This window comes from Geotrypetes seraphini, chromosome 6 (assembly GCF_902459505.1).
Source record: "Geotrypetes seraphini chromosome 6, aGeoSer1.1, whole genome shotgun sequence".
Classification (NCBI taxonomy): domain Eukaryota; kingdom Metazoa; phylum Chordata; class Amphibia; order Gymnophiona; family Dermophiidae; genus Geotrypetes; species Geotrypetes seraphini.
Window position 1 is genome coordinate 172,556,542 of NC_047089.1, and position 27,481 is coordinate 172,584,022.

The window sequence follows — 27,481 nt, forward strand, 5'->3', positions numbered from 1 at the left end:
AGAGAATAGAGAATATGAAGGCAGATAAAAATAAAGCAGCCCATTTAACTGGTTCCATTTTCATAGGCCTCCAGTTGCACTCCCTTCCCTCCCATCATTTCTCTGCAACTATGAATCCTCTGTGCTTATCATGTACCTTCTTGAGTTCGGTTACTGCCTGCATCTCTGTCAGGGGTAAAGATGAATTTGTTTTGAGGCATAGAGCGGATACCTGGTTGGATGTTTCCATGAATGGTCTAAGTTTATGTTTCAGTGTACCCAGGCTAAGGGCAGAGCAGAGACTAACAAGGATCAAAAGCAGCCATTCATGGTATTTGTAAAATTCAAATCTTAATTTTTAAAATCCTTGAAAAACTGAGTCAAAGTATTTTTATTAACATTTATGTGTTGTTCCCGGTTCCACTCCTGGCTGTTTTTTTGTTGTTGTTTGTTTTGTTATAGAGGAGAGAGATCAGTACTTTGGGACCCAAAAATTAAGGGCCTGATATTCAAAGTGATTTAGCTAGCAGCTGACCAGCTAAATCGCTTGGTCGGAGTTAGCCACTAAATATTCAGTGCCACTTAACCAGTAAGGCCCTCTTTTGTTAAGCTGCAGTAAAGGTTTCTACCACAGCCCAGAGCGCTAAATGCTCCAATGCTCACAGAAATTCTAAGAGCGGCAGAGCAGTGTTGGAGCATTTACCGCTCAGGGCCATGGTAGAAACCTCTACCGTGGCTTAGTAAAACAAAAAAAGAAAAGGGGGGGGGATAAGTGTCACCAAATTTTGTGGTGAGTGATGAACTCACAGCCGGCTATGTTGGGGGCATTCCACGGGTGGAGTCAGCACTTGGCCACTTAAGAGCCGATATTCAGCCCTCATGTGACCAGGTTTACTGCATAAACGTCTCTCCTATTTTTTAGGTTCCTTTTACTAAGCAGTATCAGAGCATTGTACCGCGGGCTGGTGAGGTATATGTTCTGATGCTCATTGAATTCCTATGAGCGTCGGAGCATTTACCTCGCCAGCCCATGAAAAAATGATCTTACACTGCTTAGTAAAACCCAGCATTTATGCGGTAGCCCATGGCCACTGAAGTCAACATTCATCGCTTATGCAGCTATGTCTTAAATGGCTTAAAAACAGCTATATTCAAAGACAAAAAGTCCGTAAAGGTCCTGGTTTTAAATATCTGGGAACATAGTTGTGAGCGGTAAACAAAATGCGCATTGCACAATGGCTGAATACTGACTCCTACGTATTTTATAATAAAACTATTTTTGCATTTGATATAGACTTTTACAATACTTCTGACTTTGCAAGTGATTTAGGCCAAATGCACACTGGTGAGCAGATGACCGCATTCAAGAAATTCAACCCATTATCTATTCAAAGAAAGAAAAGCCAATGCACAAAATACAGATGAGAGATAATAGAGACACACCTTGTTAACTGGGAGTGTAAATAAGATGTTAAGCGCGTAGCTTCTTCCAGATGTTTGCAAAGACAGTTTCTTTTTTCTTGTATCAGCAACCTATTTGTGAAAAATAAAAAATAAAAATAAGATAATGCCATCTATTTAATAAAGCATGTGAAAACTTAGCAAGCAATGGTGCAAACGTTCCGTGTTAATTCTTAAGGACTTTTAACTATTTTCCATTGAGTTCTTTACCACACAATAACCAAGTGGTAGATAAAAGGATGCATTTAGGCTTCACCAATTCAGATGGTGTTAACTGCACTGCCCATTCTCTGTCCAGTTCTACATTACCTGGTAACACAGAAATTACTATGTGTTAACTACTATGACACCACTTTAACCATTAGCACATGCTAATTTTCACAGCAACTAGACAGATTGCTCTCTTTTCTGGGGCCTATGTCATAATGGACAAGATGAGACAAGTCTTGGGTTGTACCTCATCCTGGTCATCCTACTTTACTATTTTCAGAAACTGAGACCACACGCTTACATATGCAGTAGAGGTAAGACCAGAACTGGCTCATCCTGTCCTGTATAGCAAGTACAGTAATCTGATCATCTTAATTCAGGACTGCCCAAATCTGTACTGGAGCGTCTAAGGTCAGTTGAATTTTCGGGATAACCAGAATGAATATGCATTAAAAGTTTCCATATACTTGATTACTGGAATATACAAATTTATCTCAAGTATAGATTCATTGTGTGTATTCTGAAAATCTGATCAGCTGTGGACAGGTTCAGGAAACTCTGCATTAAATATTGCTAGTTGTAAGAACTGTCATGCTGTGTTAGGCTAATGGACTATTGAGCACAGTTGCAAGTACTTGGCAGATACTAAAAATGTTTATGTTCATTCAAATTTGATATACCGCTGAATCTTACCCAGAGTTCTCAGCAGTTTCTCAATACTTTGCTGCTTACTCCCCAGCAAGAAGTAGAGATCTAGTCTAGGTCTACCTGGTTAATAACCCTTAATGGATTTAGGCCAGGAACTTGTCCAAACCTTTTAAAACTCAGCTACAGAAATTGTGCAGAGCGAAAACATTTTTCTAGTTTGAAATAAGTATGCTTTTAGGGCCAGATTCTGTAATTGTCACCCCTAAAAGATAGGCACCTAAAGTTAGGTGCCTATTTCTTGTCAACCACACTTAGTCATCTGTAATTTAGGCCAGGGTTTTAAAGGCCTACATTCAAGGTGCCTAAGTCCTTTAGAGCAGTGTTCTTCAACCTTTTTACACCCGTGGACCGGCAGAAATAAAATAATTATTTTGTGGATCGGCAAACTAATAGAACTAAAATGTAAAAACCCCGTTTACGCTCCATCTCCGCAAGCTCGGTCCCCACAAACCATCTGATCCCATCTGCACAAGCCGCAATTATGATTTTATATTGAACGTATTTTATTAAAGTATAAAAATAAACAATATTCTGAACAATTGTGATTTTATAAATACAAATATACAGAGCACGGACCAACAAAACCCCTGTCTCCCCTCCCCTTCACATATATCCCCTCTACTATCAAGAAAACTGAACAAGCCAAGTTCATAGAAATATCATGCTAACAGAATACTGCAGTCCCCAGTTATGTCTCTAGCAGGATATATATTTCAAATCTGATATATTCTAATCACAAAATAGAAAAAAAATTATTTGTTTCTACCTTTTGTTGTCTCTGGTTTCTGCTTTCATCTTCTTTTCACTCTCTTCCTTCCAGCGTCTGCCCCTTCCATCTACTGTCTGACCTCTCCCCCTTCCATATGGTATTTGTCTTCTTTCTATGCCCCTCTCCCCTTTCCATCCAGCCTATGCCCCTCTTTCCTTTTTACACAATTCACTCCAGCTTCACTGCTCTCTTCATTTTTATCTCTCCTACACCAGATCTAGCATCTTTGTCCCTCTCAATTTCTCTGCTGACCCCCTTCCCATCTCATTCCTCTCTCCCCTTCCCTTCCTCTAATCTCCCTGCAAGCTGTTTCCTTCCTTTTTCTTCTCCCTTCCCTCCTCCCCCTGTCCAGCAGTAACTCTCTTCCTTTTCCTTTCCCTCCTCCCCTCCCAGCAGCATCTCTCCTTCTCCCTCCCTCCAGGTCCAGTAGCAGCTGTCCCTTTCCCCCCCTTGCCCAGCAGCTTCCCAGACTCCTTTCCCTCCTCCCCTCCCAGCAGCATCTCTCCTTCTCCCTCTCCAGGTCCAGTAGCAGCTGTCCCTTTTTCCCTCTTACCCAGCAGCTTCCCAGACTCCTTTCCCTCCTCCCCTCCCAGCAGCATCTCTCCTTCTCACTCTCCAGATCCAGTAGCAGCTGTCCCTTTCCCTCCCCCCTCCCAGCAGCTTCCCAGACTCCTTTCCCTCCCCCCTCCCAGCAGCATCTCTCCTTCTCCCTATCCAGGTCCAGTAGCAGCTGTCCCTTTTTCCCCTTGCCCAGCAACTTCCCAGACTCCTTTCCCTCCTCCCCTCCCAGCAGCTTCTCTCCTTCTCCCTCTCCAGGTCCAGTAGCAGCTGTCCCTTTTTTTTTCACCATGCCCAGCAGCTTTCTCCCCTCCCAGCAACTCTCCTTACTTGCCAGCGCTGCGATTCAGTAAGGCAGCCTCGGGTCCTTTGTTGGGTCGCACGCCTCTGAGGAAAGCGGAAGTTGCATCATCAGAGGCGGCTCGACTCAGCAAAAGCTCCAAGGCTTCCTTCCTGAATCGCTGCGCTTATAAGGAGAGCCGCTGGGAGGGAAGAAAGCACAGTCTGAGGCTCCCCATTATCTCTCCAGCCCTGCGCTCCTCGATCTTGCCGGTCCTGCGCGGACCGGCAGGAAATTGAAGAAATTGATCTCGCTGGTCCTGCGCGGACTGGCAAGAATTTTCTGCGGACCAGCGGTTGAAAAACTGTGCTTTAAAGAACTGTGCCTAGTGGCATCCAAGTCTTTCTTCACCCCTAAACACGCCTACTTTGGTGTTAGGAACCAATAGGTGCCATGCGATAGACACTTATCTTTTGTAGACTCGCACCCAAGAAGATAGACGCCTCTCTCCCAATTAAATATTTTATTTTTTTTCATTTATGAGCTTGTTAATTATGAGCATCTTTCCATTCAGTTCCTTTCTCAGTAGTATAAGCTATTGACTGCTTCTCCCCCTTAAGCCAGTACCATAGACAGAAAGAAACTTGTGCGTGGCCCAACTGGTAGCATGCATTTCATCGTTCCTTAATCCTCCCCTTCCACCTCCTCCACCAAATTTAAAAATGAAAATACTTTAGTTGGTATGGATTCCTAAGCCACTTCAAATATAATGCATCCAGAGCCTGACACCCCAACTCAGAAAAATGTGTCAGTAAGTGGCATCAATTTGATCCTCTGATATCAAAAGTGAGGGCATGCTCAGTTCTCCTGCACAGAAACCAATTATGCCTATGGTGCCAGTATCGAATAGTAAAGAATGGGGTAATTAGATGATAAACACAAAAATTATTATCAATCTCTAAACAACTTATGGATTATTTAGATTAAAGTAAAAATTAGAACGATATATAACAGAATCTATACAGAAGTAACATATGAGATAAGATGCACAATGGTATTTGTTATTATAACGGTAAAAATTGTTTAGAGACTGATAAGAATTTTTGTGTTTTATCTTCTAATTACCTCATTCTTTACTATTCAATGTTTTACATTGGGGAGATGTTTTAAGGCTTTATTCTGTAATATCTTTATGGTGCCAATATCAGCAGGTTCAAAGGGCTGTCACTATCGTGCTTTTCCAATGGGGGTAGCAGGATCCAGCTAGCTTCAGTTGGCAGAGTTTGATGATCCTCACCAATTATACCAATGAGGTACTATTGTTGGTTGGATCTGAGGCAAAAGTGGAGGGACTCGGACCAGTCCAGGCCCACCTGTGGCTATGCCCCTGATTAAGCCTTTCCTGCTATATGAAACCTAACAACCAATATCACTCACTATGCAGGCTCACTGCTATACATACAGCAAGAACATATCATACACCTGAAACAAAAGGGCTCTGAAAACAAAACTTTGCAGTCTCAGAGGTTGTCATCATCATAAAAGATTCATACTTTTTAAACTGCAAAAAAGGCATAATACATGGGTAGGAAAAAGAAAGAGAATGATTTATAGAAGAGAAAATATGATGTTTGACGGAATCATGCCAAGTATTACTACTTCCCTAATCACTTGTGTATTATTTATTATTATTTGGCTTTAATAGACCAAATCAAAATGAGAAAAAAAAATCACTTATGCCAAGGAATGAGTATTACATAAAAGGTTATAAAATATACTCACAATTGCCTTAAAAACATATGAGGGGAAAACGTGCAACACAAAGATCATGGAATTCTTTCCAACGCCTTTATTTGTATGTATCTCTGTGTGAGTGTTTTTGTTTCTATGTTGCCTCGCTCTCTCTAATCTGGATGAGTGAGGCAGTTCTGAATGTCGGTTGGTTTGGAAAAAATAAAAAATAAAATGAAACCACATGTAATAATGTATCTAAACATTTAATGCCATTGCACCAGATTTTTAAAGGTAGAACAACTGGTGCACTCAAAAATTATTTTCATAGCAGCAATATTTAGCCACTGCCTGTATAAGCTGTATGGTTAGTTTAGGCCTGTTGATTTAGCAGGCCCAAACTAAATGGATAGCAGTGGCAGCCATTACGATGTAACATATACAGTATATTCAATGCTGCTGATGCCAGCATTTAAATTATGATGGTCACCACCATCACTGAAAATTATCCCGGGGGAAGGGAGGGCTCTTTCCCCTTTGCCAAGGGTTGGAAAGAATAAACAATAGGACTGATATTCAAAATAATTTCAGTGGGAAAGAGAGGCTCCTGCCCATTTAAAAATTGTGCTCAGTGGGCCAGCCACCAATATTCTGTGGCACTTAACCAGACAGTGTCATTGAATATTGACACTAATTAATGTCTATTTTGTTTTTAAGCTCTATTTATATTGTTTAAGAAGGCTGGTCTTTCTTCAGGTCTATTTTCTAAGATATGATAAAGGAAAAGAACCTTCCTGATGTGGAAGATTAGTACATACCAATCTGCTCCAAACAATGATATGGACAGTGAGGCCAACTTAAATCATCCCAATAATCTCATATATCTGCCCAACCTGGCTTTATCATTAAAATCAAGTCTTCCTTTACTTGCAAACAATGGCAACTCAACCACATTGGTCATGCAAACAAACAATTTAAATTGGGTACTTTGGATTTAAATCAAATATGTTAAAGTGAATGCTTTCCTAAAATGTAGAACCCACTTTCAATTTCAATCTTACCCTAAACTAGAAAATGATTCTGTTGTCATATAATTTGATAGAATTTAAGTGCTGTTAAAGTATAAAATGTATGCATAATATGTTGCACTTATTTTTGATTTTAAAATGAATAAAGATATTTTTTTTTTTAAATTATTCTGTTAAAATGCACATACCTTTCAGTGGCCCCCTGAGCAGATGTGGACAGAGCTCTCTGGATCTCTTCCTCCAAGCGCCTCTTTTCCTTCTCCAGTTGTGCAACATCCTCAGCAGACCTTCCCTGCCGACTAATAAGTTGCAAGTCCTGAAGGAGGGCTTCTTTTTCTTTGATGAGCTGGAGACGGTCTCTGTCCGCTTCGGCCATCCCTGGCCAAGACTCATTATCGAGCAAGGCCAGCTGGTGCTGGATACTGGAAACTCTTTTGAGAGGAAAATATAGCATACAGGGTAAGAAAACATCTGCAAAACATCAATATCTACATCATAAAACTTGTTCCCTGTCCCTTGATTCCTAAAAGGGTGAACAAGCTTAAAAACTGCAAAAAGTTTGGTACCTACAGATATTACTAAATGCATCAAAGGTCTTTAAAAAAATAGTCCTGATGCTCTGTGGGTTTTCGTCTCAGTAGCAAACCATGCCTGACTGATCCAAAACTAAAGCCCTTTGACAGTGAAAGTCTTATAAGATCAGCAGACGGTGTGTTTACACCTGGAACTGATCTTGCCAATTTTGCTTTCAAATCTATCATGTTAATGGAAACAACCTAATTTATTTTCATTAGACCATTCCATTTTGTGCATGCATTGGTTTTACAGCAGTCCACTCATATCCAAGTACAAATAAGTGCTGTATTAATGTTAAGTTGCTGCCAAATACTACTTCATCTGTGCTCTTCGCTGCATGCACCTGAGAACTAAGCTAATTTGCAAATGATCTAGTAGTAGTGAACAGATTTGGGGCTCCTTTTACTAAGCTGCGCTAGCGGTTTTAGCAGGCATGCTAGAGGTTAACACCAGCATTGAGCTGGCGTTAGTTCTTGGCACGTAGCGTGAGGTTAGCGCGCGCGGCAATGCAGCGCACATTAAAAACGCTAGCGCACCTTAGTAAAAGGAGCCCTTAATGTAAGGTCCGAGCTACAACATACAAACCACATATCCCCCTAATTCTATATATTGTCATAAGCCACAAGTTAGGCATCAATTAGGTGGCCCTTAGGTGCCCAAATGGGGGGTAAATAACAGTTAGGCTTCTACAGTAACTGCATGTAGTGCTATTCTACAAGTTGGATACAGTAGGTTTTGGGCGAGTTTTGGCAACTCCCAATACAGTGTAAGGGGGTTATGATGAGATATGTACTTGGGACCTTTTAACTGAAGTTCACTGCAGTGCCCCCCCCTGATTTGCCAGGATATCTGTGTGGCCAGTCTTCTAAGAATGCTAGCCCCTCCTACGTAGGGTTACCAGACGTCCAGGAAAACCCAGACATGTCCTCTTTTTAGAGGACTGTCCAGTTGCCCGAATGGGTTTTCCAAACCTGGTAGTTTGTCCGGGGTTTGGAAAGCCCCGACCTCCCGGCCACATCTGAAGGGCCTCCGAGAATGCGTGGATATCACATGCATTCGCGCATGCTCGGAGACCTTCCAGACAGGGCCCGGAGGTCGGAAAACAAAGATGATACTTTGCAAGGGGGGGGGGGGGGACGTGTCCGAGTTTCTCCAGACAAAAATCTGGTAACCCTACTCCTATGTCTCAATGAATGTTTTTTGCGCATTTTTTATTTGGATTTTTTTTTTTTTTTATAAATCAAACACATCTAAGAAATGGGCTGTTTTTGAAACTAAAAGAGATATTTTCCTGTTTCAAAAATGGTCATTTTCCCTACTGGATTTTTGGACATTTTCCATCAAACATCTAAACTTGGATATAGACATCATATTGAAAATGCCCCTTCATATCTAATCTAATCCAAATTTTATATGCCATTATTTTATACTACAGGGTTTACAACAATGGTGATCAAACCCATATAACTAACTCGCATCCAATTATAGTATAAAATTAATAATTCAATTTTGGTTAAAAAATCTCTGAAATAATTCTTTGTGTTTGTGAAGAGACTGCTTTTTGTAAAAATTAAAGAAATTAAAAAAAAACCTCCAGAAAAAGATAGATCAGTCTCTGGCAAGACTCCTCATGATCTCGCATGGATGCATGAAAATCAGCATATTTAACAAACAAGTTTAAAAAAAAAAAAAGCCAGGAATGATCAAATATATTGGGTTTTCTATGGACAGCCCTTATCATCCTAAATGTGGCTTCTAGTTACATTGCTAATCAAACAGGAAGAGAGCCCCCTCCTCCCAGAGCTTCCTCTGCTCCACCCCACCCTACAGTTTGTTCTGAGCTCAGGAAATGCATTGCAAGGAAAGCTGGTTTTCCCAGCAGCTAAATAACTGAGTGCTGGGCCTTAAACCAACTGTGTAACAGTCAGGGAAATTATTGCGGTCCATATACTATCACTAAGATTTTTGTACAGACCAGTGTTACTTAATTTTAGCCGTCTTTACACATAATATTATTGATTTCGGTGTTCTTATACTGCCTCTCGAAAATGTCCAGTCAGAATACTCTCTTCCCTATGTCTTCTGCCGGCTTCCCTTTTATTTATTTATTTAATTTGTTTTCTATCCCGTTTCCCCACCCCCGTTTTCCCCAAAGAGGTCATAACAGGTTACAGGTTGCCCGAGTTCTCTACTAGCTTACCCATTTCATTGGATATAGTGAGAGTGGTTTTCAAAACAATACGTCAATTATGAGGTGTTACGTGCCAATTAAACCTATTGGCTAGGCATACTGCTGTAGATGCTTAACTTTAGGAGAACTATATCTAAACGAGAGAAATCATGAGCCTCGATGCACAAAAGGTTTCCTTAAGACTGTTTTTAATAGCCTTACTTGCAAGGAAACTCTCCTGCCGATGCTCATAAGGGTTCAAAAAGCAATGTTACTTACCGTAACAGTTGTTATCCAGGGACAGCAGGCAGCTATTCTCACTAGTGGGTGATGTCATCAGACAGAGCCCGATACGGACGTCTCACAAGCACGTGTTGCTTGTAGAAACTTAAAAGTTTCGAGATGCCCGCACCGCGCAGACGCCGGTGCCTTCCCGCCCGGAGAGCCGGGCGTGTCTCCTCAGTTCAGGTAGCTAGCCTGAGAAGCCAACCCAGGGGAGGTGGGTGGGACGTGAGAATAGCTGCCTGCTGTCCCTGGATAACAACTGTTACGGTAAGTAACATTGCTTTATCCCAGGACAAGCAGGCAGGTATTCTCACTAGTGGGTGACCTCCAAGCTAACCTCAGTGGGATGGAGGGGGAGTTGGCGACTTAAGAGAATAAATTTTTCAACACTGTTTGGCCAAACTGTCCATCCCGTCTGGAGAAAGTATCCAGACAATAATGTGAGGTGAAAGTGTGAACCGAGGACCAAGTGGCAGCCTTACAAATCTCCTCAATTGGTGTTGATTTGAGGAATGCTACTGAGGCTGCCATTGCTCTGACCTTATGGGCTGTGACCTTACAGGGGAGTGATAATCCAGCCTGGGCATAGCAGAAAGAGATACAAGCCGCCATCCAATTAGAGATGGTGCGCTTTGATACGGGTCTTCCCAACTTATTAGGATCAAAGGAGACAAAAAGTTGAGGAGTGGTTCTGTGTGGCTTGGTACGATCCAGGTAGAAAGCCAAAGCACGTTTACAGTCCAGAGTGTGAAGGGCCGATTCTCCGTGGTGAGAATGGGGCTTAGGGAAGAATACTGGAAGTACAATGGATTGGTTGAGATGAAATTCGGAGACCACTTTCGGCAGGAATTTCGGGTGAGTGCGGAGGACCACCTTGTCATGATGGAATACTGTGAATGGTGGATCCGCCATCAATGCCTGGAGTTCGCTGACTCTGCGAGCAGACGTAAGGGCTACAAGAAAAAGCACTTTCCAGGTGAGATACTTAAGAGGAGCCCTGTTGAGTGGTTCAAACGGGGGCTTCATGAGAAGGGAAAGAACTACATTGAGATCCCAAACTACTGGGGGTGGTTTGAGAGGAGGGTTAACATGAAAGAGTCCTTTCATAAATCTGGCGACCACCGGATGGGCCGAGAGGGGTTTCCCTTGTAGAGGCTGGTGGAAAGCCGCAATAGCGCTCAGGTGGACTCGTATGGATGTAGACTTGAGCCCAGATTGAGATAGGTGTAGGAGATAGTCCAGTACGGAGGATAAGGAAGCTCGCTGAGGTTCCTTTGATTTAGAAACACACCATGAGGAGAATCTAGTCCATTTCTGGGAGTAGCATTGTCGAGTGGCTGGCTTCCTGGAAGCCTCCAAGACCTCCCTCACTTCTTGTGAGTTGAGAGGAACCAAGCTGTCAGGTGGAGAGACTGCAGATTGGGATGAAGCAGTGATCCTTGATGTTGAGTAAGTAGTGAAGGAAACACTGGAAGTGGTACTGGTTCCCTGCTGCTGAGTTGAAGTAGAAGGGAGAACCAAGGTTGTCTGGGCCACCGAGGAGCTATTAGAATCATGGTGGCCTGTTCGAGTTTCAGCTTGACCAGAGTCTTCTGGATCAGTGGGAATGGTGGGAACGCATATAGAAATCATTTCCCCCCGTCCAGTAGAAAAGCATCTGCCTCGAGGCGATGAGGAGTGTAGATCCTGGAGCAAAACTGAGGCAGTTTGGAGTTGTGGGGAGCCGCAAAGAGGTCTATCTGAGGCGTCCCCCACTGTGTGAAGATTTGGTGAAGGGGGCTGGAATGGAGAGTCCATTCGTGAGGTTGTAGAAGACGACTTAGATTGTCTGCTAAGACGTTGTTCTTCCCCTGAATGTAGACAGCTCTGAGGAAGACGTTGTGGCGCACCGCCCAGTCCCAGACTCGTAGAGCTTCCTGGCAAAGGAGGGCCGAGCCCGTGCCTCCTTGCTTGTTGATATAATACATGGCGGCCTGATTGTCTGTGCGAATGAGGATCACCATGTCGTGAAGTAGGTGTTGGAAAGCTTTGAGAGCATTGAAGATGGCTCTGAGCTCCAGTAGATTGATTTGATGTAGTCTGTCCGCACTGGTCCAGAATCCTTGGGTGCGGAGACCATCCAGGTGGGCCCCCCATGCATAGTTCGACGAATCGGTTGTGAGAACTTTCTGATGGGGGGGAGAGTGCAACAGCAAACCTCTGGATAGATTCGAAGAGGTCATCCACCAAAGTAGAGACTGCCGAAGAGCAGGTGTGACTACGATGTGTTTGGTTAGTGGATCGGACGTCTGATTCCACTGTGATGCCAGGGTCCACTGGGGGATTCTGAGATGGAGTCTGGCAAAGGGTGTCACATGTACTGTGGAGGCCATGTGGCCCAGGAGCACCATCAGTTGTCTCGCCGGTAGGGTTTGGCGAGTAGACACCGACTGGCAGAGATGAAGAAGAGCCTCCATGCGTTGAAGAGGCAGGAATGCTCGGAGTTGAATGGTGTCCAGGACTGCCCCGATGAAGGGGAGGGACTGGGTGGGTTGTAGATGAGACTTGGAAAAGTTGATCTCGAAGCCCAAATTCTGGAGGAAGTAAGTTGTAGTCAAGACCGCCGAAGTGACCTCTGGGGCTGACGGGGCCTTGATGAGCCAGTCGTCGAGGTATGGGAACACCTGTAGACCCCTGTCCCGGAGTGCCGCGGCCACTACCACCAGGCACTTTGTGAAGACTCTGGGGGACGAAGAGAGGCCGAATGGTAGCACTCGGTACTGTAGATGCAGATTTCCCACCCGAAATCTGAGGAACTTTCGGGAGGCCGGGTGAATGGGGATGTGAGTGTAGGCCTCCTTGAGATCCAGGGAGCATAACCAGTCGTTCTGCTCGAGGAGGGGGTAGAGAGAAGCCAGAGTCAGCATACGAAACTTCTCTTTGACTAGGAACTTGTTGAGGGCCCGAAGGTCTAAAATGGGTCGCAGGTCGCCCGTTTTCTTCGGGACGAGGAAGTACCGGGAGTAAAACCCTCGGTTCAATTGGTCTGACGGGACCGGCTCGACGGCCCGAAGCTGAAGCAAGGTTTGGACTTCCTGAAGAAGAAGGGCGATCTGTGTCGAGCTTAAAGGATACTCTCTTGGGGGATGGTCCGGGGGGACCCGATGGAAGTGAAGAGAGTATCCGTCTCTTATGATGGTGAGGACCCATAGGTCCGTGGTTATGGCCTCCCATCGATGGTAAAAAAGATGGAGGCGGCCCCCTATGGGAGAGGCTGAGGGGTGCAGAACGGTGTCGGTTATGCTCCCAGGAAGGGAGTCAAAAGGGCTGGGTAGCCTTAGGTGCAGCCGGTGGCTGGGGTTTTTGCTGAGACTTCTGGGGAGGTTGTCTCTTCGCAGGTTGCCTCGCAGCGGGTGTTTGTCGGGGCATGTAACGCCGCTGGTAAATCAGGGGTGGCCTGGAAGGTCGAGACTGTTGAGGTTTGGGTTTGGGCCGCAGGATGGATTGAAAGGATTTTTCGTGATCCGACAGCTTCTTGGTAACAGTTTCGATAGACTCATCGAACAGATCAGCTCCCGCACATGGTACGTTGGCGAGTCTGTCCTGGAGGTTGGGATCCATATCGATTGTACGGAGCCATGCCAGGCGACGCATGGCTACCGCGCTTGCAGCAGCATGTGCCGAGAGTTCGAATGCATCAAAGGAGGATTGCATCAGCTGGAGGCGTAATTGGGAGAAGGAGGCTACCACTTCCTCGAATCGAGCTTGGGTGTCTATGAAAGGAGTGAACTTGCGGAGCACCGGCAAGAAGAACTCCAGATAGGAAGAGAAAAAGAAATTGTAATTCAGCACCCGTGACGCCATCATGGAGTTTTGATAGAATTTTCTACCAAATTTGTCCATCGTTCTCCCCTCTCGGCCCGGCGGTACAGAGGCGTAGACCTGAGAGGAATGAGAGCGTTTGAGAGAGGACTCGACCAGTAGGGATTGGTGAGAGAGTTGAGGGCCCTCGAACCCTTTATGGTGCACGATGCGGTATCGAGCATCGAGTTTGCTGGGAATCGCCGGTATGGAGTACGGTGTTTCAAAACACTGCATGAAGGTCTGATCCAGCAATTTATGCAGAGGGAGCCGAAGCGACTCCGTTGGAGGGTTAGGTAAATGCATGGTGTCCAGATACTCTTTGGAGTATCGGGAGCCCGTGTCAAGAGTCACATCCAGATCATCCGCCATTTGTCGGAGGAATGATGAGAAAGACAATTGATCCGCCAGCGTCGGTTTGTGAGACGGGCTGGAGGAGGAAGAGGCCTCCGGGTCCATGGACATCGGGGAATGGCAAGGAGAATCGGGTACGGGTGTTTCCTCGTACTCCGGTCCCTCCGGAGGGGATACCTCTGATGAGGAGTATCCCATACGTTGCAGTTTTTTCTGCGGTGACACCTCCGAATGGCGTGAAGAGTGCCAAGATGAATGTCTGGATCGATGTCCGTCTCGGTGGCGGGACGGAGATCGGGATCGTCTGTGCATCGCATGGTCTCCCGAGGCCCCCAAGTGATGGATAGGGCTGGAAGCGGTGGATCGCAACTGGGGTTGCGATGCGGGTTCTTGTGATGCTACCCAAGTCTGGTAAGGAGTGCGGAAGAACTCTTCCTGACTATGCCCAGGGCTTTGATTATCGATCGGAGGTCTGGTCCCATGTTGGCGCGGGGGCGTAATGGGCTCTAATGGCGGCATATCAGTAAGCGAGGCTTGCCGCATGGGCATCGCCGCCCTCCCCCGTTCGTCCTCGTCGGTTGTCGAGGTCGACCAGCGTGGGGGAGGGGGAGGGGGAGGGGGCGGACCGCCCCTTTGGACCGGTACCGGGAGGTCACCCTGTATGGCAGCGATGAGCCCGGGTCCGATGGTCTGCATGAGCTCAACGAATTGAGCTTCCAGCATGGACCGTAGCGAAGCCGATAAGGAGGGATCCGCACCGAAAGGGGGTCCTCCTGCACGGTCATCGCGTTCCTTCGAGGTCGAGTGCTTCTGCTTGGTAGCTTTCGGCACTTTGATGACCACTGGTGGTACTGTGGGAGGAAGAGGTACCTGAACCGAGGAGACCGGGGTAGGCACCGACGTCGAGCTCGTGGATGGTGTCGGGATGAACGATGCCGGTTTCACCACACTCGATGCAGGAGGGGTCGATACCGGTTTCGCACGAACCGGGGAGGTATCAGATGAAGTGGAAGCTGAAGGATCCTTAGCTGCGTCCATCTTGAACATCGACTCCCACAATAGGCAACGCCGTTTGAATGAGCGTGCCGTAAGGGTAGAGCAAGGCCTGCACGATTTCGGAATGTGGTCAGGACCAAGACACTGCAAACAGCGTCGGTGCGGGTCCGTGAGTGAAATCGCGCGTTGGCACTTGCTGTACTTTTTAAACCCGGTGATTGGCCGGGACATAGGCCGGAAAATCTCTGCCGCGAGGTCGAAGCTAGTGGGCCTGAGCCACGTGGCCGGCCCGTTCGACCCGCCGGAGGAAATAATCTTTTTTTTTTTTAAACTGAAAAAGAAATGTACTATTAAGAATTAAAAGAAAGCGAAAAACGCGGACAAGGAAGGCAAATTTAACTGAATTCAGCTAGCGCATGATGAAGTTGAACTTCTCAGCTCCGCGGAAAGAAAAGAACTGAGGAGACACGCCCGGCTCTCCGGGCGGGAAGGCACCGGCGCATGCGCGGTGCGGGCATCTCGAAACTTTTAAGTTTCTACAAGCAACACGTGCTTGTGAGACGTCCGTATCGGGCTCTGTCTGATGACATCACCCACTAGTGAGAATACCTGCCTGCTTGTCCTGGGATAACCAGCTAATATGTGTGAGGTCCAGGGGCAGAGTGAACATTTATCTGGTTAGCAGTGGCATAGTAAGGGTAGTAAGGGTGAGGGGCGTCTGGGGCAGGGGCACCCCTTCCCCGCCACACGCTGGCCCCTTCACTTTCAAGTACCCCCTTTTTATACAAAATCTGGTACGCTCTTGATAAATAATTCTTCTCTCAAAAACTGAGCATCATAGCCCTCATACCAGATAACTTTTCAGTGGAATACGAGTTAAGGTAATTCTGCATATTACTTAGAATTTTATTCTTACATTTGTTCCAATTATTTTTACAGAGCTTCTAACAGCATTACAGTGGAAGCTCATATTCAATGATTCTTAAAACATAATTTTCCAAGAAGTATAAGAGTGAAGGGCCACTACTAGGACTGGAGGAGGGTCACGAGTGGTGTTCCGTAGGGGTCGGTGCTTGGACCGCTGCTATTCAATGTATTTATAAATGATCTAGAAACAGGGACGAAGTTCGTAGTAATAAAATTTGCAGATGACACCAAACTAATTAATGGGGCTAGGACTAAAGAAGACTATGAAGATTTACAAAGGGACTTGAACAAACTAGGGGAGTGGGCGACGAGATGGCAGATGAAGTTTAATGTAGAGAAATGTAAAGTCTTGCACGTAGGAAACAGAAACCCGAGGTACAGCTACACGATGGGAGGGCTGTCATTGAGTGAGAGTACCCAAGAAAGGGACTTGGGGGTAATAGTGGACAAGACAATGAAGCCGTTGGCACAGTGCGCAGCAGCCACTAAGAAAGCGAATAGAATGCTAGGTATAATCAAGAAGGGTATTACAACCAGAATGAAAGAAGTTATCCTGCCGTTGTATCGGACGATGGTGCGCCCGCATCTGGAGTACTGCGTCTAATATTGGTCGCCGTACCTAAAGAGGGATATGATGATGCTCGAGAGGGTCCAGAGGAGAGCAACAAAAATGATTAAGGGCCTGGAAAACCTTGCTTATACCGAAAGGCTGGAGAAGCTGGAGACTTAGAGGGGACATGATTGAGATATATAAAATAATGAAAGGTAGAGAGAAGGTAGAGAGGGACAGATTCTTCAGGCTAGCAGGGACATCAAAAACAAGAGAGCACTCAGAAAAACTGAAAGGAGACAGATTCAAGACAAATGCTCGGAAGTACTTCTTCACTCAGAGGGAGAGGTGATAGGACAGAGTACAATAATGGGTTTCAAAAAGGGCTTGGATGACTTCTTGAAGGAGAAAGGGATTACAGGGTATAGATAGAGGGGTACTATACAAGGTAGAAACATAGAAACATAGAAGATGACGGCAGAAAAGGGCTACAGCCCATTAAGTCTGCCCACTCTGCTTACCCACCCCCTGTCTATGCCCTAATGACCCAATTTCCTTATCTTGACCCTCGTAGGGTTCCCACATGGGTATCCCAATTATTCTTAAAGTCTGGCACGCTGTCTGCCTCGATCACCTGCACTGGAAGCTTGTTCCAATGATCAACCACTCTCTCTGTGAAGAAATACTTTCTGATGTCGCCATGAAATTTTCCGCCCCTGAGTTTGAGCGGGTGCCCTCTTGTGGCCGAGGGTCCCTTGAGAAAGAAAATATCATCTTCCACTTCGACACGTCCCGTGAGGTACTTAAATGTTTCGATCATGTCTCCCCTCTTCCTACGTTCCTCAAGAGTGTAGAGCTGCAATTTGTTCAGTCTCTCTTCGTACGAGAGACCCTTGAGCCCCGAGATCATCCTGGTGGCCGTCCGTTGAACCGATTCAATTCTGCGCACATCTTTACTGTAATGTGGCCTCCAGAATTGCACACAGTACTCCAGATGAGGTCTCACCATGGCCCTGTACAACGGCATTATGACTTCAGGCTTTCGGCTGACGAAACTTCTATTGATACAACCCAATATCTGCCTTGCCTTAGATGAAGCCTTCTCCACTTGATTGGCAGTTTTCATGTCTGCACTGATGATTACTCCTAAATCTCGTTCTGCTGAAGTCCTAGTTAAAGTTTCTCCGTTCAAGAAGTACGTCCTGCATGGATTTCCGCTTCCGAGGTGCATGACCTTACATTTCTTAGCATTGAAGCCTAGCTGCCAGGTTGAGGACCAACTTTCCAATGTAAGCAGGTCCTGCGCCATATAATTCTGTAAACTGCATTCACTTACTATATTACATAGTTTGGCGTCATCGGCGAATAGTGTTATTTTACCTTGAAGCCCTTGAGTCAGATCCCCTATGAATATGTTGAAAAGGAGTGGACCCAGGACCGAGCCCTGCGGCACTCCACTGGTCACCTCCGATGTTTTAGAGAGGGTACCATTAACCACCACCCTCTGAAGTCTGCCACTCAGCCAATCATTGACCCATGCAGTTAGTGTCTCTCCTAACCCCATCGATTCCATCTTGCTTAGCAGCCTGCGGTGTGGGACACTGTCAAAAGCTTTCCTGAAGTCCAGGTACACGACGTCCAAAGACTCTCCCAAGTCCAACTTTCTTGTTACCCAGTCAAAGAAGCTGATGAGATTGGATTGGCAGGACCTACCCTTGGTGAATCCATGCTGACTGGGATCCTGAAGATTCCCTTCATTCAAGATCGTGTCCAATTTGCTTTTAATTAGTGTTTCCATGAGTTTGCACACTATTGATGTGAGACTCACCGGTCTATAATTCGCAGCCTCTGCCCTGCAACCCTTTTTATGCAGAGGAACGACATTAGCTAATTTCCAGTCCAGGGGAACTTTCCCCTTACTTAGGGAGAGATTGAATAGCTCAGCCAACGGTTTCGCCAGGACATCGCTCAATTCTCTGAGCATTCTTGGGTGCAAATTGTCTGGTCCCATGGCTTTGTTCACCTTGAGTCTTGCCAGTTCACTGTAAACTTCACCTGGTGTGAACTCAAAATTCTGAAACGGGTCTTCTGTGCTTTGTGTTGCCTTCAACTGGGGACCGTGTCCCAGTGCCTCACAGGTGAAGACTGAGCAGAAGTATTCATTCAGTAGTTCGGCTTTATCGGAATCTGCTTCCACGTAACTTCCGTCCGGTCTTCTAAGGCGTACTATCCCGCCTGTGTTCCTTTTTCTGTCACTAATATACCTGAAGAAGGATTTGTCCCCCTTTTTAATGTTTTTTGCCAGAATTTCTTCCACTCGAAGTTTTGCCTCCCTAACTGCCATTTTGACCGCTGTAGACCTGGTCCTATATTCTACTTTTGCCTCTCTTTTCTCCGTGCGCTTGTAGGAGAGAAACGCTTTTTTCTTCTCCTTAATGAGGTGCGAGATCTCCGCGGTGAACCATTGGGGTTTATTGTTTCTTTGTCGTTTATTTACTGATTTTATGAAGCGGCTAGTTGCTTCATGTATGGTTGATTTCAGTGTTAACCACTTAGCTTCTACATCATCGGTCTCCGCTTGGTCCTGCAGCGTCTGATGGACGAAATCTCCCATGCGTGCGAAGTCTGTGCCCCGGAAATTGGGTACTTCAGGATTAGGGCATAAACAATTCAGGTGGTGGGAACTTACAGGTCAAGGACCTGGAGGGCCGCTGCGGGAGCGGGCTGCTGGGTACGATGGACCCCTGGTCTGACCCAGCAGAGGCAATACTTATGTTCTTATGTTTTTATGATACTCGAGAGGGTTCAGAAGAGAGCGACCCACTTGATAAAAGGTATGGAAAACCTTTCATATGCTGAAAGATTGGAGAAACTGGGGCTCTTTTCCCTGGAGAAGCGGAGACTTAGAGGGGATATTAATAATAATAATAATAATAGTTTATTCTTATATACCGCCATACCCATGTGAGTTCAAGGCGGTTTACATCGAGTTATGATAGGGTATGATAGGGTTCAGAAGAGAGCGACCCACTTGATAAAAGGTATGGAAAACCTTTCATACACTGAAAGATTGGAGAAACTGGGGCTCTTTTCCCTGGAGAAGCGGAGACTTAGAGTGGATATGATTGAGACTTACAAGATCATGAAGAGCATAGAGAAAGCGGAGAGGGACAGATTCGTCAAACTTTTGAAAACGAGAGGGCATTCAGAAAAATTAAAAGGGGACAGATTCAGAACCAATGCTACGAAGTTCTTCTTCACCCAGAGGATGGTGGACACCTGGAATGTGCTTCCAAAGGGCGTGATTCAAGAAGGGATTGGATGATTTCCTGAAGGAAAAGGGGATAGAAGGGTATAGATAGAGGATTACTATACAGGTCCTGACCCAGCAGAGGCATTACTTATGTTCTTATGTGTTTTTAAATTAAAGAATCTTTAGAGACAGAAGGAGCAGCCACACACTGCTGTGTCATTAGAACCACACTTTCCTCTTGGAATCTTTGTCATCCTTGATACAGGCACCTATGCTGAAACCTGGCTGTATAAGGTTATTTCTGCAATAAAGAAAGTTGATAAAATCTCTAGTTTGTCTATTCTTCTTTTCAGACACCTCTGCTCTTTTGATGCAACATTTGTGTGCCGAAGGTTTCTTCCCGTTTTGTTTGTTTCCGTCAGATGCTAAAGAAACTGAAGTTGCAGGAGTTCTGATCCTGATGCAGCAGTGCTATGTTGGATTGCTCTCTCTCCTGCACGTGGATTTTGATCTTTGTTTTTTGAGAGAAGATTTATTCATCAATATTCAAATTAAGTGCATATCTGATTTTGTATAACAACATGAAAATGGATCGATGAGGACTGAATGAAGGTAGAAGATCAAGACATTCTCTATTAAGGGACAACCAATTTCCAATGATCTAAAACAGTGGTCTCAAACTCAAACCCTTTGCAGGGCCACATTTTGGATTTGTCGGTACTTGGAGGGCCTCAGAAAAAATAGTTAATGTCTTATTTAAAAAATGACAATTTTGCATGAAGTAAAACTCTTTATAGTTTATAAATCTTTCCTTTAGGCTAAGTCTTAATAATAATATTGTAATTTATAGCTAAAGAGGCATATGATCAAGAAACTGTTTTATTTTACTTTTGTGATTATGATAAGACATACCGAGGGCCTCAAAATAGTACCTGGTGGGCCGCATTTGGCCCCTGGGCCGTGAGTTTGAGACCACTGATCTAAAAGATATAAATAAAGTTTATGGCAAGAGCTTGACTTAGTATCATATTACTTTATGTATGGCATGGAAGTACAGAACACACATTCTCTTTAGGCTTAATCCTGGAAATCAGTGCCAAGGTTCCTACAACACTCCAGTAGGATTTTGCAAATGAATCCTCTTAATTGTTTAGACTTGTCAAAAGCATACATCCTCTCTGAAAATAGCCCACACCTGGGAATTTTTCTTTAATTTTTGCTTATTACGTTTCTGTTCAAAAAATATTGGGAAGAACCAGTCCCTCATCTGTGACACTTGCTGCAAATCTTAACTTGATTCAATCTAAGTTACAGAGTGGAATTGAGAATATTATGTTATCTCTTCCTCAGTCTGATCTTGGCTTTGGAGGTCTACATCAAACCTATTACATTTGGAATCAACAGAAAGGTGTTATGTATTTATAACATAAATTCATTTGTCATAGCCAAAAAAACACAAAAGTTCCTGGAATATCACCTTTATCATTCTAATGTGCATTATTTGAAAGTATGTAAAACCACATAGATCGGAAAATGAAACAAAATAACCTTAGAGCCCATTGGACTGAAGCAAGAAACTTCAAACCCTTCTTCAGGTATGTGAAAGGGAAACAACCAGCCAGAGAGGAAGTGGGACCACTGGACGACGGAGACAGGAAAGGAGCGATAAAGGAGGAAAAAGAGATAGCTGACAGGTTAAACAAATTCTTCTCGTCAGTCTTCACCAGAGAGGACACATCCAATATCCCAGAACCCGAGGTGATTATAAACGGGGAACATGACGAAAAGCTGGTACAACTAGAGGTAAGCAAAGAGGATGTCCTCAGACAGATAGATAGACTGAAGAGCGACAAATCACCAGGCCCGGACGGCATCCACCCAAGGGTACTAAAAGAACTGAGAAACGAAATAGCAGAGACACTTCACCAAATATGTAACCTCTCCCTAAAAACTGGAGAGATCCCAGAGGACTGGAAAATAGCAAATGTCACGCCCATCTTTAAGAAGGGATCAAGGGGTGACCCGGGAAACTACAGGCCTGTGAGCTTGACCTCGGTTCCGGGAAAGATGATGGAAGCAATGGTAAAGGACACAATCTGCGAACACATAGAAAAAAATGGGCAACTGAAGGCAAGCCAGCATGGCTTCTGCAAGGGAAGGTCGTGCCTCACAAACTTGCTATACTTCTTCGAGGGAATAAACAGCCAGATGGATAAGGGGGAATCCATAGACATCATTTACCTTGACTTCCAAAAAGCCTTCGACAAGGTACCTCACAAACGGCTACTAAAAAAGCTGTGGAATCACGGGGTGCAAGGGGATATCTACCGATGGATCAAACACTGGTTGGCAGGCAGGAAACAGAGGGTTGGAGTAAAGGGCCAATACTCGGACTGGCAATGGGTCACGAGCGGAGTTCCACAGGGGTCAGTGCTGGGACCTCTATTGTTCAATATATTTATTGATGATCTGGAGACGGGGACAAAATGTGAGGTTATCAAATTTGCTGATGACACCAAACTCTGCAGCAGGGTTAGGAACACGGAAGACTGTGAAAACCTGCAAAGGGACCTAACGAGACTGGAAGACTGGGCAAATAAGTGGCAAATGAGCTTTAACGTAGAGAAATGCAAAGTCATGCATGTAGGGAAAAAGAACCCGATGTTCAGCTACAATATGGGGGGAACACGGCTAGGGGTGAGTAACCTTGAAAGGGATCTGGGGGTGATGGTTGACACATCGCTGAAACCATCGGCGCAATGTGCAACAGCCTCAAAGAAAGCAAACAGAATGCTGGGCATCATCAAAAAGGGTATCACAACCAGGACGAAGGAAGTCATCATGCCGCTGTATCGCACAATGGTGCGCCCGCACCTGGAGTACTGTGTTCAATACTGGTCGCCGTACCTCAAAAAGGACATGGCGGTACTCGAGGGAGTGCAGAGGAGGGCAACTAAACTGATAAAAGGTATGGAAAATTTCTCTTACGCTGACAGGTTAAAAACACTGGGGCTGTTCTCTCTGGAGAAGAGGAGACTTAGAGGGGACATGATAGAAACCTTCAAAATCCTAAAGGGCATAGAGAAAGTGAATAAGAACAGATTCTTCAAACTGTGGGGAGCCTCAAGCACTAGGGGTCACTCGGAGAAATTGAAAGGGGACAGGTTTAGTACAAATGCCAGGAAGTTCTTTTTTACTCAGAGGGTGGTGGACACATGGAACAAGCTTCCGGAGGAGGTGATAAGCCAGAACTCTGTACAGGGGTTCAAGGAAGGTTTAGATAGGTTCCTGGAGGAAAAGGGGATAGAGGGGTACAGATAGAACTTGAGGTAGGTTATAGAAGAGGTCAGAAACCACTTCACGGGTCGCGGACCTGATGGGCCGCCGCGGGAGCGGACCGCTGGGCAGGATGGACCTCTGGTCTGACCCAGTGGAGGCAAATTCTTATGTTCTTATGTTCTTATGTAGCCCATTGGACTGAATTTAGGTGTCTAAAGGCTTCAAAGTCATATTGGGGCATACCAATAAACTTTGGGTCAGGTACTTGTATCTGAAAAATATTGTGCATCACTTGAAGTTGAACTGGGAAAAGCAATCCAGAAATTAAAAAAATAATAATTGTACACAGACAAACCTCAGTTTCCGAGTAACGTGGTTTGTGAGTGTTTTGCAAGATGAGCAAAACACTCCAGCAAATTTTAACTCGCAAAACAAGCGTTGATGCGCAAAATGAGTAATCAAATACTGTATGCACAATATATGGCTGTCACGTGTCGCATTGCTGAGCACATCGTGCATAATTTACCCAAAGGCAACGGCAGTGAGCTGCAGCAGTACCGAGCCCAGTCAGAGCTGCAGGGTTGGTGGATAAGAATCAGAAGGTGGGGAGTGCGCAGTTTACAGAGAATGAACTTTGTTTTATTTTAGCAGCAAAGGCTTAGGGTATGATGTATTGCACGGACAGTGGCCATAGCAGAATTTTAGCAAACTTCAGACAAATATGGGACCTGTGCTAGCAGCCCGACAACCTTCAGGACTCCCAAATGACCCAGTTTCTATGCAGGCAGCACCAGCTGCAGCTCTTCTCCTCTTCCTCCTCCTCTGGCGACTCGACATCTTTCTAGTTTTGATCTTATACATTAGTTTTGGGGTTATTTTATACATTAGTTTTTGGGTTGTGGAACAAATCATCTGGGTTTCCATTATTTCCTATGGGGAAATTCATTTTGATATACGAGTGCTTTGGATTACAAGCATGCTTCTGGAACGAATTATGCTCGTAAACCAAGGTTCCACTGTATATATAAATGAAAAGACTCCACTGGAATTTTGTGTTGCCTTTGAGAAGCGAGGGCAAAGATACTTGGCTCTCCAATAAGCAGAAGGGAGTGGATCTGTGAAAAGTGAAGGAAGAAAACATTCTCATGTGGAAAGCTACAGGAACCACCAAAGGAAGCGAGTGAATCAACATTACACTTCTCCCTCCATATCCACGGTGGTTAGGGGCAGAGCCAGCCTGCGAATATTTAAAAACTGTGAATAATATTTGGGCTGGTTCTGCCCCTAACCCCTACTTCCCCATGGCTATTTTAAGCCCTATAAGCCCTCCCTTAAGCCTTACCTGTTGGTCTAGCGGGTTTTCGGGCAGGAGCAATCTTCCCATGCTCCTGCCCCGTGCAGATCGCTCACAGGAAATGGCTGCCTTGAGCTCCCGTCGTCTCTCGAGACTGCGACGGGAGCTCAAGGCATCCATTTCCTGTGAGCGATCTGCAGGGGAAGGAGCGTGGGAAGATCATTCCTGCTCGAAAACCTGCTAGACCACCAGGTAAGGCTTAAGGGGGGGCTCATAGGGCTTAAAATAGCCCAAAAATTGAAAATGATTTTTTTGGCAGAAAATCGCAAATAATCGAAACCGTAGATACGGAAACTGCGAATACGGAGGGGGAAGTGCACTTCAGCCTCAGAGGGTTTTTAAAAACTATATAAATGCACTGCAGCAAAATTCCTTCACTCACATTGTGCATGAAGAGGAGAAAGTTCACAAGTCACGTAAAGTTCAACACACACAAAATTACGCTAATGGAGATAAAAACTTCACAGAAATGCCAGCAAATTAAGAGGAAGGAATGCATGATAAATGAGGAATGTAACCACAGAGATAGTAAGAGAAAGAACGGTGTTCAAAAGATGTGCACTGCCAGTGGTAAGCATCTCATAACTGGAATCCTGAGTGCTCATTTGATGTATGACAACACACACATGACTTCTCGGCTTAGATTCTCAACCCAGTCCTCAGTTGATTTTTAAATTGTCACAATACGAACATATACGGGGTGTGGGGGGAGGGGCGGAAAAGTTCTCAGCCCAATCAACTTCCTAAAATTCTGAACGTTATTTTGCCACTGTAGCTGAAGAGAGTGCCGTCTTATTTTGTTAAGTGCAAATTTGCAGAAACAAAATTCTGGCGATCTTTACTAAGGCGTGCTAGTCGATTTAGCACGTGCTATATGCTAACGTCTCCATAGAATATAATGGGCATGTTAGCATTTAGCATGCGGTAAGTCGGATAGTGTGCCTTAGTAAAAGACTCCCTCTATGTTTTGACATTGTTTCAGATTATTGATTGAACCATATCCACGTCATTCTCTTCTTGGTTGAGAACTTTCAGCACTCCCCTCGTAATTCCTTATTATCTAAAGCTGCACTGGCTTTCAGTAGCGGGACAAGTAATTTTTTAATTTGGCTGTATTTTTTATATAAAGCTTTAAATGGTTCACTGCCAAAATATTTAGTTGATGCATTTTTGTTTGCATCTTTAGAACATGTTATCACGAAGTCTTTTTTTCTTCGATTTTCCTTCGGTGAAAGGTTGCTCACACAAAAGATATGTCAGACGGCAATTTGCTTACCAAGCAGCTTTGTGGGATTCTGAATTTCACCCCCTTCTTGTTAATTCTACTTTTTATATGCACTAGAGGTCTGCACGGGAACGGGGATCGCGGGAATCCTGCGGGTCCCATGGGGATCCTGCGTGAATCCCCCCCTAACCCACGGGACTCCCACGGAGATCTCCCTCTGGCCCACAGGACTCCCACGTGGACCCCCCTCTAGCCAACGGGGTCTCCCACGGGGATGGAAGGCTTTGGAAGCAGAGTTCGTCCATGTAATATAATGGACACATCAGCCTTAGTAAAAGAGGGGGTTTATAAGTTAATTACTTGAACAGAAAACAAAAAAAGGGTTCCACCAAAGAGATTCCACAAGGAAAACAGCAGCGCAAACACAAAAGAAACTGTGGAATTGATGATCTTGTCAGAAGTATTTGCTGCTTTTTATGGGGATGGGCGGGGATGGAGGTAATTCCTTGCAGGGACGGGTGGGGACGGAGAGGATCCTGGCAGGGACGGGCGGGGATGGGTGGGATTTCCGTCCCCGTGCAACTCTCTAATATGCACTTTACGTTATTAAAAATTGAATTGTTTGTTAAACATGTTAACTGAATTTTTATAATCTGAATATTATGAAATTTCGCTGATAATGATCAGTTTTTTATTTTTGTACACTGCTTTGAAGGAATTGTGATTCATATATATATATCTTGGATAGCGTGTATTTGCAAGTGGGTTTGCCCAAAGAACGGGTGAACCTCCCACTAAAAGTTAACCCCCAAATTTTATATATGGTGCCTAAAAAAAAACAAAACAAACATCTATGCCGACCAAAACAGCACTTAGTGCAATTTTGTAAAAAGTCCTCGCCATTTCTAGAATTAGTCACATGTATGAGCACTAAGCGTAACATTTAGGCCAATGAAAACCAGGCCAAAATGCCTGCGCCTAAGTCATGCGCAGATTGGGTGTATTCTCTAAAAGTGTATCTAACTTTCAGGAACGCCCACAATCCGCCTCTCCTGGCCACACCCCCTTTTGAGATTCACGCACTAGAATTTATGCACACCACTTTATAGAATGTGCTTAGAAAGTGGTGTGAATAACTTCTAATAAGTGTCAATTATTACTTGTTAATTGCTACTTTTCAGCGCTGATTAGCTTGTTAACAATTAAGTAGCCCACACAAATCAGCAGCACACACATGCAATTTTGGTCACACTATACAGAATCTGGCCTGCTCAAATTCTATTTACAGCACCACTAGTAAGGTGCCATTAGGGGCCTTAACGGTGCCATTTTTAACTTGCTTAATTGCCTTTAATCGACATAACTGATCATGCCATTTAAAAGCAATTAAAATCTCATTTAAAAAAAAAAAAAAAGATGGAACTTCCACAAAAGCACTGGAACCGTGACTGCAGATGCGCTTAACCCTTTCAGGACCAAGGGACATATTTGTACCATAAATTTAAAATCCTATAAATTTTGATTGGGATAGTCTACAGTTCTAAATTTGATATGTACGGATTCCATATGATACTGCCTTTATGTAAACAAACTGGTTCCGACATTCATTCATTAGCGTCGTTGCCAGATTGACGAGAAGATTCACTTGCCACACTGTCCATAAGCCAGAAGTTTGATTTTATAAAAAAAAAATAATGATATTTCACCAAAAAAAATCAATTTTTTGGCATCTGCAAGCCCTTTTTACCATAAAAATGTCGTCAAAACCACAAAAATTGGCCTACGATCCTTATGGTCCTGAAAGGGTTAAGGGTAAAATAAGTGTGACTAATACCGGAAGTATCCTTAGGCGGCGGCAGGTGCCTCCATAGTCGTGAACTCATCATAGACAGGCGCCGGAAATGTAGGCCTTGAAAACCCTGGCCTGCATTTCTGGTACCTAACTGTG

At 44.7% G+C, this 27,481-nt stretch overlaps 1 protein-coding gene across 4 annotated transcripts in view; it reads right to left on the reverse strand.

Moving 5' to 3' along the window:
- The window catches only part of WWC3 (WWC family member 3), a 230,235-nt gene that overhangs the window by 56,980 nt on the left and 145,774 nt on the right, over positions 1-27,481 (reverse strand). For all 4 annotated transcript variants that reach the window (XM_033949184.1, XM_033949183.1, XM_033949185.1 and 1 more), the window contains 2 exons: positions 6,913-7,155; positions 1,423-1,512 (listed from right to left, as the gene is read on the reverse strand). In XM_033949184.1, the coding sequence (XP_033805075.1) occupies positions 1,423-1,512; positions 6,913-7,155 (333 nt within the window). The remainder of the gene's footprint in view (positions 1-1,422; positions 1,513-6,912; positions 7,156-27,481) is intronic.